The 11219-nt window shown below is 37.3% G+C and overlaps 2 protein-coding genes across 3 annotated transcripts in view; one reads left to right on the top strand and one right to left on the bottom strand.

Annotated features, from left to right (window-relative positions):
- Window positions 1-968: 968 nt before the first annotated feature.
- smim20 (small integral membrane protein 20) lies at window positions 969-4115 on the bottom strand. Of its 2 annotated transcripts, none has more exons than XM_041274383.1 (3): window positions 3901-4115; window positions 2766-2817; window positions 969-1032 (listed from the first exon to the last, which is right to left on the bottom strand). In XM_041274383.1, the coding sequence occupies exons 1-3, from the start codon at window positions 4007-4009 to the stop codon at window positions 1026-1028; spliced, it is 168 nt and encodes a 55-aa protein (XP_041130317.1). In that variant the 5' UTR covers window positions 4010-4115; the 3' UTR covers window positions 969-1025. The 2 variants fall into 2 exon arrangements, with proteins under 2 accessions (XP_041130317.1, XP_041130308.1); XM_041274374.1 differs by having other exon boundaries at window positions 2766-2822; window positions 3901-4096.
- A 469-nt stretch (window positions 4116-4584) lies between these two features.
- Window positions 4585-11219, top strand: part of LOC121329063 (protein sel-1 homolog 3-like) — a 34750-nt gene continuing 28115 nt past the window's right edge. Inside the window, exons 1-5 of the mRNA XM_041274360.1 lie at window positions 4585-4763; window positions 8309-8873; window positions 9261-9387; window positions 9771-9892; window positions 10516-10631. Of these exons, the coding sequence (XP_041130294.1) occupies window positions 4668-4763; window positions 8309-8873; window positions 9261-9387; window positions 9771-9892; window positions 10516-10631 (1026 nt within the window). The 5' untranslated portion in view covers window positions 4585-4667. The remainder of the gene's footprint in view (window positions 4764-8308; window positions 8874-9260; window positions 9388-9770; window positions 9893-10515; window positions 10632-11219) is intronic.

Here is an 11219-nt window from a genome sequence, read left to right as displayed (position 1 = left end):
AGAGTTAGTTTAAGAGGATAATGGAAGGAGTATCATGTGATTTTAACCACTGCGTATGTAATAAAAATCCACAAGTCCCTCAACAGTTATTTTGTGCATATCAGACAGTTATATGTATGTTAATGAAAGTGTTTCAAGTAAATGTATACTTGCTTTATAATGTTTAGCGTAGTGGCTGTTCCTGGTGAAATAAAATATACCCTTAAGTTTTATAAACTGTTTGACACACTTTTGAAAGATTAACAAAGCAGGCATCAAAGTCATTTCTAAGTTAAAGCAGTAACAAACTTTTTTTTTTTTTTTATATTGGCTTTAATGTGCAGTACACAGGGGCAGCAACAGTAAGTACTGTTATAAACTTCACAAGTCTGGTCAAATACATGACAGTACATTCTAATTTCTACATAAGCTGGGCTGTTTGCCATTACAGACAATCCACACTACACAGGGAACAGCGCAGTAATGGATACGTAGCTGAATCCCAATGGCCCAACCGCATACCATTTATGGGTTTTAAATAAATACGTACAATTCTGTTTATTTGCCAGAAAATACTTATCAGCTAATTCCATAGCAAAATGTTTACTTTTGTAAATATCACCTGAGCACATACACTATAATCCTTCCACAGCCCTTACAGTCCTCAGTTTCAAAAGAATGTGAAATAAATGTACACTCATGCACTGCACACGGATTACCATGTTACACATTTAACATATTGGAAGTTCTTATGCAGAAGACAGATCCCATGTTGAAATAATCACATTTTGGACTGGGATGTTTTAGGGATACTCGCTATAGAAGAACACCCTCTTACTGTATGGGATTTGTACAATAAAATCATTAAACCACACATAAACAAGTCTGGTTTTTATCATGTTAGTATCCAGTTGTCTTCTGTAGCCAAAAGATATCTTCCACTAGGCACAGCGGAGAGTCCAGAGAAGTCTGTATTCCAGTTACTTTTCTTCAGACGGAGGGGGTAAAGACTGCATCATTTTGATTTGTACGGATCAGACCATATTTTAACACCTGCAAAAAAATTTATCAATACATCATATGTAACAAATGATTCTGAGAATGACTGGGGGCATCTCACCCAACTGAGACCTCTGTCCACTAAATACAATAGTATCACTGAACAGATAACTGCTAGTTCTTCAACAAAAGGCAAAATATTCAAAAACGCAAGTATAGGGGGTTTGGTGGACTATTCATTATCCCTTTTGCGTCACTCGGACCCCTCTCTCACTAAATATTATTATTATTTAAACAGCAATGAAAAATACCCGTTTACAGGGTTCAACATTAACCATGGCCCGGAGGCCCAGGGCTGGTGTCGTAATCGATAGTGCCTCCCATGAGGCATTATAAAACAGAATAAACCCATCCGATCCTGCCTCCCCGAGGAATTATAAGACAGAATAAACCCATCTGATCCTATCTCCACATATGATAGTGCTGCCATACATTGAGAGATGCACCATAAACCTACCTTTATGAAGCTATGTTAGTTTTATACCTCTAAAATAGCTACTTTGATTTGGTCTTAACTATCAAAACACTTCAAACTAACAGGCTTCAAACTGCTAGTTACAATACATATTGTGGGCGTCTGGTTTTCTGTGTTTTAGTTGTGTTCAACTACTTTCCTTTTAAAATGACTCTGAAATCTGTTAATGTGTTTTGGTTTCTGAATTAAAACTGAGAAATTTGTTCACTGTGAAATTAATTTATAAAGAATAGGCAAAGTCAGACGAAAACCCTAATCAACGCAAGGTGTGTGTAACTCGACACAGTGGTCTCTTAAGGTCTCTCTGAAAAAATTAAAGATAGTCCATTTTTATTTACTCATGAAACAAATGTTAGCTTCCAGACTTGCAGATAAAACTGTAGCTTTTTTGTTGGGAATTCAACATTTAGTTGACCTCATATCCAGTCTCATTGTAATAGTTTGCAAGACAGCAGTTGTCTGTCTGCTGTGACTGCAGTAAAAAAGATGCACCAATGGATACCCAGATAGGAGTCAGTTCATTACTCACCTTGGTGCCTTTACAATTATCAGTTTCCTTTATTCATAAACCAGGGCTCTACACTTAGATTTAGTCTCCTACTGTAGGCATTCAAGAAATGTATTAATTAAATTAGCAATGTGCTCCCCCAGTGCTTTCTTCCACAGCAATTAATTTGTTAAATCAAGATTAACTTTTTTTTTTTTTTTTTAAATCGTGATTAATACATTATACTAATACATTTATTCCCTTTCTTGCGCTATCTCATTGTTTTAATCACTTATTTTTCCTTCTTTTAATATTTGTCAGTGTTTTCATCTATGTAAAGTGCTTTGGGGCGATTTATCAAGGTGCTATATACAAATGGCAGAGCATAATGTCCGAGGCTTTTTACTCACAAGTGGAGGTGTTTGTTAGCAGTTTAATGATTACTTATGCCCTATTTTATGTTTCAGTATCTAGGTGGTATGTGCATACATATCAAAGGTGGACCCATTGTTTCCTGAAGGGTCAATCACTAACTTCCAAATGTCCTTATAAGAACCAGGGCTAGTAAACGCACAACTTAGCTTCAGTGCACTTTCTCTTGATGTGTTGAGTATAAACTATGAGGGAATGCTGTATGTACTGTAGAAAATGCACAGTAGCTCTGTATGCAGTACAGACCACTCAAACTTTTCACATTGAGTTTCACTCAGAAATGAAAAAAACAGTCTGTCTACTCTGAAAGTATCGGAAATGTTCATCACATACCTGGCGGCTGGATGTCTGCTTGATTGATTCCGGCTCTGTTCACATGCTGCACCTTTTCTTTTTGCAAATTTAAAAAGAAAAATTAGTAAAGGAAGCATTTCAGACAACAACTTAACGTGTAATGATATTTATATAATATACTGTCAATAGTTTGAGCTGAGGTATGTCCAGACCCTGTCATCATAATTGAGTGCTTCCCTAAATATAGGCAGACAAACAGATATTACAGATGACTTTACAGGCCTTTTCATCACAATAGTTCAAGTGGTTCATATGCTAAACAAATGTAAGTGTTTTACATCATGACTGCATGTACCATGGCAGGGATATGCATCCCGAGAGGATGTTTATACCACAAGCGTTTGTAGGTTTACTCAGTTCGAGTGGGATAACATGCATACTGGGGCTGGTTACGAATGGGTCTTTGTTTACATTCCAGTATAGTGTTGTGCTGCTGAAATTCAGGAGGGAGCTTAGCTTTGGTAGTTCAAACAATATAGTACTGCAACTGTCACGCGTTTTATAGATGTCTGAAACTACTGAAAAAGACTATTGATGTTTTGATTTGGACTCCGATTTCCTTGAGAAATGCCAGTTACTGATCTGCTTGTGTAACTTATCCAAACAGCCTGTATCTCCTTCCTTACCACGGCACAAAACAGAGCCTGCAAATTGACAGACACAACTCAAAACATCTAAAAACAAGACCGCTGTGAAGAGGCCATAAACAGGATTCGAAATGAATCCGCGTCGAAGCACAGCCTGTTGACACAAAGTAAAGGTCCGCCATGTAAAATAATACCAGAATGAATTTATTAAATATTAAAACTGGACCATTCTCCTAAATATTAAAACTATATACCACACACAGTCACAATGCATCCTCTATCTAACATTCATAAAACACAGTAATAAAAGTTTAAAGAATGGGTAAATATCGTATTTAAATTTGGACATTATCGGCACTTGCTGCAGTAGGTCAAATAAATGTTGCGACCTCATTAAATATAAGAAGACCGCTAATGTCTGTCTCTCTCTCTCTAAATTACAAAAAAGGTTTGTTTATATTAAAGTGTATGCTATTCTAACAAACATGGCAGTGTACGCACCAACAGCGTGCGGAGATTAAACTTACTGTATTCACTTTCGTGTGTTAGAGGATGAAAAAATATAGGGTAGAATGCAGCTCCTACTGCTGTCACAAAGCCCCCAAATATTAGCGCTATTCTTGTGTTTCTTGACATGTTGTATTAATGCTGTCTGTCTACGGCAGACCTGTTCCGAAGGGCGAACACAAAACCTCACTTCCTCAACGCACCGACAATTTCCTGAAACAACATGGGAGTTGCCATATTATAAACCGGCAGGCCGGAGAAAGTGCTCAGTGTCATTGAGAGTGGTCTCCAAAGCCCCCTGCCGGAGTTTGGTGTTGTGCTTTTCATATACACAGTGCAGTGCTGCTGCTTTCATATTAAACTTTGTTGTTTTGTTGATTACATTTCTTTTTTGTTTTTCAGACTTAACATCAGGGAATGTATTCAATTTTCTGGATTTCTAGAAAACGCTTCTTCTTTTTAAGTCTGTTAAAAACAGTATTGGGTCAACATACATAACAACCACAATTATCTTATTAAACCTTACTGCAGTTATTTTATTAAATTTTTTTTTCTAAATATACCAAAATAGTTTTTTGCTTGGTGTCAATTATTGTGTGTTTAATAGGTGAACCGTGAGGGTGTCAGCGCGTCCGTCCCATTCCCTTGATATTTGCATAAGGGACTCCCATGTTTTAAATATCCCGCCCCTTAAGCAGAACAGGTGTAGGTGGATGTCTGAACTTCAGGTCCGGGTTGGCGAGGGTTTGAGTGCTGTAAATGCATTTCGAAGATTACAAAAATCAAAATGATCCCTATGAGAGGTTCGCGTCCCGGCTACACTGGGCAATCACAGCTTAACTTTCTGACATTTGTTGTACACGCAGCTGTTTTGTTAACCCTGGTAAGCAAAAGCATCTTAACGTGTTTCGTGTTGTTATTTACACTGTAAATTAGTTGGATGTTGATGGCATTTCTTTGGCACCTGCTCGAGTTTTTGTAATTACAATTGTCTATATAATATTTCGTGTTATTGTCCCGAGTCAACTGGTTATATTTAAGTGTGGACTATGTTATATTTATAACACTTCCTTTTTACTAAGCAGAGAGCAACCGATTAGATTATTATACCTGCTTATTTTCAGCAGAAATAGCCTACACACGGAAATGCCTTTGCTTGAACATCCTGTTTGTCCGCAGCCGTACCAGAAGTAAACTATGTGAAAAATACAGAACAGGATAAACCATAATCATAAAACAATATCTGTAGAATTTAAACTGTGCTGGCATCAGCTGTGCAACGTGCATTCAGCCCATGTAGCCTTTTGCTGTTGTGGAGCTCTATTCCGGTTACCATCAGGCAGGCTGAAACACTGGATTCTTTTAAATTGCAATTGAAAACATGATTTTTTGATGTGCTTTTAAATGATTGGTTGTAGCTGAAGTGTATTGTACACATGAGCTATTTAGTTTTGTTTTTAACTTTGTACAGATCTCTGGGATGCTATAGTAAGAAGGGCTCTATAGAAAAATAAATTTTTTCATGGTCTGTCAGGATTTGAATTAGCCTACAGCTTCTATGGGCCAGCTACATAATAAAGTGCATGGCCACCAGTTACAGTCTTTTGATATGAGACTCACTACTCTTTGCAGAATCTGTTCGCATTATAATTGTAACAGAACAATGTAATTTGACACGTTTAACCTCACATTTAATTATGAAGTCTGAAATCTTAAAAAAATAAATAAATATACCAATACTGCACATGACGGTTTGTTTAAGGCAATGTGCAAGTTTCAGTAACCACCTGGAAGCTGGTTCCTTATTCGCGGTGTAGCTGACAAAGCAGTGTGAACTTTCTCTGTGTGTTTTAACTCACTTTACACATCATGCTCAAGAATTCGCAAAAAGCTTTTCATAATCATACAGCAGCCCCTCGCTAAACCAGGCATGTCTGTCTGACATGAGGAGGTGTCAGGTTTAAAAACAATAAAATCGCACACACATACATTTACACTTCTTGATGTATTTTAAACATAAATCATTGCGCTGAAATAACACTAATGGGTTTTGGGTAGGCTACACATTACATTATGTAAAAATATAGATCTGTACAGTATACAATACAGCAGTAAAATCATATTAATACCTGGCGCACTTTTTTGTACTTTAACCCTACTGATAACAGAATAAACCATGCTGCTGCGTTGTACACAGTGGTGTACAATGCGAATAAAAGACTATTTTAAATTGAAACTAAATGATTTTAGGGTCTTTTTATTTTATTTACTATTATTTTTAACTTGGTCTAGTTAGTAGCCTAGACAATTAACACACAATAGATCATGGTCCTATACAGATGCTCAGAATGAGCTGGAGGGGTTAGTGGCACATGCGTGCAGTCTATTGTTCCCAACACACTGGAAAAACCAGAAATTTCATATCAATTTGTTTTCAAGGCTTGTAAGTATACCCTGAAAATTAGGTACTTGGGTGTTTGTCTCAAAATACATTGAGCATAAATGGCAACACACGAGAAAAAGCATTCTGGGAAATGCCAGCAACAATTGTGACTGTTTAAAACATGCTTTCAAAAGTTCTTAACAAATTGTAAGTGTCACAATTGCCCGCAGCTTCAGTCCATCTCATACAATATTTTTGAGCCCTCTTTTGCACTGAGTCTCCACCCTGTTTTTGTGAATTTCTGCAGGATCACCCAGAATTACATGTTAATTTAAGGCTAAAAAAAAAAAAAAAAAGAACTGTGGCTGAAAGCATTCGTTAAAATGATGCTAACAGCTTTGCATTTGTTTAGTACATTTCATGCTACACTTCCAACTGGTTTGCATGTGGTTTGCAATCATTGCGACAGATGCAGCACTCCAAAATGAAGCCCATTATAACCAATCCAGAATTCATGGCGACATGTCTTTCCATAGACACCTTGCTTACTAAAGATAGAGGTATCCCTAGATAGGTTATCGTCTCCTCTTTGCAAAACCACTAAATAGTTTATGAGCAAGCCGTACCCCACGAGCAGCAGCACTCCAAAGTGTAACCAATAAAAATGCATAGGAATCCCTTTGCTTTTACTTGTTGATAAATGGGGTCCGAAGTATGATGCTGAAGCTGCCTTCTTATTCGCATTCCAGCTTCTTATTCGCATCCTGAAAATGTAACACAAATTGAATAAGTTACTGCGGTATTTTGGGGTTAAATCGTTTTGGGCCACTTATTTCAAAGCTGATTCCACTATGTAACACAATTTTTGTTCCTGGGTAGTAAGTGTTATTTCCTAATTGCTTATGCCTCAAAAGTATAGAAAATGGCTATTATTCCCCACAAACTTTGCTTTTGTGACCAGGGCAGTGATATTTCAAAATATCACTATTTCCAATGGGAAAACGGGTGAATTTGTGTCTTTTCGTTCACATAAAGTCAGAAAAAAACAACATATGAATCCAAATTAACATGTATTTGTACTAAAGTAATACAAAAATGACTACAAAAGATTTAGAAGTGATTAGTTTTTCGAGATTTACGATTATACTGTATTTACAGTATAATTGTAAATCTCGAAAAACTACTTCTTTGCAAATGATGACGTCCCGGATTATTGTATGATTTTTGCTGTTTTTGTATCAAAATCGTTTTGGGCCGGGATAAATACATATGGGTGACCTAGAGGGGTTCCCCCTGTGTGAGAATCAGCTTTGTCGGCTTGCTCATTAAAATCTTTAGTATTTTTGCAAAGAGGAGACAATAACATATCTAGGGATACCTCGATATTTAGTGAGCAAGACAACTAAGGGGGTACATGGGGCATCCAAAGACGTGCCCCCATGCGTTCTGTATTGGTTATAATTGTCTATATTTTGGGGTGCTGCTGCTTGTGGGGTACAGCTTGCTCATTAAAATCTTTAGTGTTTTTGCAAAGAGGGGGTGATAACCTATCTAGGGATATCTTGATATTTAGTGAGTAAAGGGTCAAAGGGGGTAAATGGGCCAAAACAAACAGATAATAAATGGGGTACCGCTATGCTCCTGATGCAGATTATTTTAATTAATGTTTTCATTTTTCTTGAAAGAGGGAGCGGTTGTTTTTTAATTAGTAGCAATATGTTAATTGAGCAAGATGTGTAAGTGAGTTAAAACACACAAGCTGCTTTTTCAACTATACTGCGAATAAGGAACAGGGAATAAGTAAACAACTTCCAGGTGGCGTTACATTTGTAGTATTTAGTGGCCAAAATTGTATTTCAGTATTTCAATAAATAAGTAGAGACCACACTTTTGGTTCACTTGACAGGGAATTTAATATTTAATTCTATTTAGTTTTAGCTGGACTAATACAGTTAAATAAATCATTAAGGATATGTTTTTTATGTCATGGTAGTGGTGGGGATCTGTTTCAGAATGTTTCTTAGACCTCTTTATTTTTGTTTCAGGTACCACTGCCATCCTTTTGTATTGATACTTCACATACAACCTTAATCACCTCAAGTCCTGATCCAAATAAAGGTGGAGATTTCATCCAGTTTAACAATGATCCAGAACATGTCGTTGATAACTACAGTCTCTCAATTCAGTATTTCTGTTCAAACCCTTGCGTTGTTGGGGTAGAAGTCCTGGCTTCTTCACAATTAAAAACTGCAATGCATATCTTTAGGAAGAGATGGAAACATGTAAAACACATTCGCACCATCAGGACTCGGACTGTGCAATTAAGATTCCCAAGTGTAATGGTCTACAGAGAGGACTTTTTTATAAGACACTCCATCGTTATACAGAATGTGATGTTAAGGGCCTGGATTGTCCACAGTCACAGCTACAATCACAGCACTGGTTATCGAGATGCGTATCAGCAAGCCGTGGACAAGACCTATTCAATTTTGAAGAGTCTACCACCTCATCAACGACCATTTAAAAAGCACAACAAATGCCTTCAGTGGGGTGCCAAATTGATGTGGAGGTTAACTGAAAACAGACTCAACCGGTGTCCGCATGAGACTGGTATGTTTTTTATTAAAGCATCTTCTAAATAAATGTATATGAAATGTATACTGATATGAGGGCCTCACTGGTTCATCTACACGGACTCCTGCACGGAGTGCTGATTGAGTCAAGAGAGCGCAGTGCAATCACGTTCACAGCGAGCGACGATGTAGACCCACAGGGGGCACTGCATTGCTCTTTGCATTCCTCGCCTGAGGACAGTAAACCTCATTGCACTTCGAAAACCCTTCCCTGTGAGGTTTCCAGCAAGTGGGCCTTGTTTCCACGGTTCAGTAGCTTGGCAACATGCCTTGCTTAGGCTCAGTGGGTTGAAAAAGGGGCAATTGACAACAAATGTGACATTTGTGTTCTGTAGTGCTACTATATAAATGTGTTTGTTTTCAGATGTTGTGGAGATTCTCAGCTTCCCGCATGCATGTACTGGAGAGAGATATGGCGTGATAAAAACGTTCTACAGTTTTTACAACAGTGACTTTGAAAAGACCAGAATTCAGCAAGTTGATGACCCCAGGTAATCACTCATCAGTTATCGCAGTTTTGCTAACACTAAAAAAATATGAAAACATGTTTTAGTTCATTTAAAATTTATTAAAAGTTATGTTTTTGCATTTTATATACGAAAATGTGAGAACCTGCAAAATGATGGCAGTACACAGTATGGAAGCTTTAATGGAATGATATTATTCGCCTTAAAGGCTAATGATGTCAGAAATCAGCTGGGGAGCACTGAGACAAAAAAAGCACACTTATCAAAGACTGTTATGGTAAAAAGAGTCATAAAGGAGCTAGCCTAGAGTACACGTTTTGCATTTACAATACCTTGTTAATCTGTGTAATTGATGTGGTGTCTTATTGACACTGCTGTGTGTTTGCATACGACTGTTGTTTTTGTAGGTTCACGCTTTCAATTTGGATGTACTTCTTGAATTCATGTAAACATGCCTCGTGTGCGATCGTGCATCACATTAATCCAAACAGCACGTATGGGACGCTTCTGGTGCTTTTAACTGAAACTGGTAAGAATGTTTGATTATATTTCTGTTAATCCGGTCTTACTGATAAAGGAATCCATTATTCTCTTTCTATTTTATTGGCAGTGCGTTTTCTACATCCCTGGGCTACCCAATGCACATTCCTTTTTTCTATTTCAATATGTGCATGTGTGCATTTCTATTCTGTGAATTAGTAAAAACCCATTTCCAACTTTAAAACAGGCTGACTCTAGACAGATGAAATGCAGCAAAACAATACTACCAGTTTGGGGCATCATACTTAAGTGGTCTAAATCAGGATTTAAAAACACGGCTTAAGTCTTAGCGAACAGGTATTCCAGTATAAGCATTGATCTCTGAAACCAAATAATAGCTACTTCGTACTTTCCCCTTCATGTAATTAAGTTCTGCAGTACTGTATACCCGTATACCCCCTTACTATGAACTACCCTCAATATTTATAAAAAAAACTAAATTGTATTTGTAAGAAGCATAGCAAAACTACAGGTGGACCACTGTTACTGTTCATTTTACATTCAAAGGTAGAAAGGGTTGAATGACACTAAACGCTCCTTCTTAATTGTAGGGTATATAACTATCCAGGCCCGGTGGGTTGAATGACACTAAACGCTCTTTCTTAATTGTAGGGGATATAACTGTCCAGGCCCGGTGTGTTTCAGGACAGGACATTGCTTTCAGAACCCATGTTAAACTCTCAATGAGGAGGTGGCATCGCCTTGACTTCTCCGTGGACCGTACAATGGTGAAAGCTAATATTTTTATGCACATTTTAGTGGACTTCATTACGTACTTTTTTTTACTTCATTTTTTATTGAAATAATTTTGATCCGGCTACATCACTGCATATCTGTATTGTAAAATTAACAACATTGTAAAACAGCCTATCTAAGCAATGCCTGGTTTGACAGAATAACTGCCACATTACTGCAATTCAATCATTATATATATATATATATATATATATATATATATATATATATATATATATATATATATGACACACAGTAATCCGTCGTTTATCTGCCCTGATCAAGCTCTTCAGCAGCATCAGCCATGTGTACAGCGCTAATGGAAAATGTCTACAGGAAAGCTAAAGCACGTTGTGCTTACAATTGAAAGGTTTTGTGCATTTTGCTGCTGTGTAAATGACCCGACACTAATGTGTATACAGTACTGTGTCAGGGCAGGAGTTCTGCGCATGAAGAGGGTTTCTGTGTAAATGTATATTGTAAATAATGTGTATTAATTGTAATTAAGTATCTGACACTCCTGGGAGAGCCTGTATTTTGTGTGTGATTACCAGGTGTAGAATCTAATCAGCAGGTAGGTG

The sequence above is a fragment of the Polyodon spathula genome, chromosome 2 (assembly GCF_017654505.1).
Source record: "Polyodon spathula isolate WHYD16114869_AA chromosome 2, ASM1765450v1, whole genome shotgun sequence".
NCBI classification, from domain to species: Eukaryota; Metazoa; Chordata; class Actinopteri; order Acipenseriformes; family Polyodontidae; genus Polyodon; species Polyodon spathula.
This window is presented reverse-complemented; position numbering and strand designations above follow the sequence as displayed.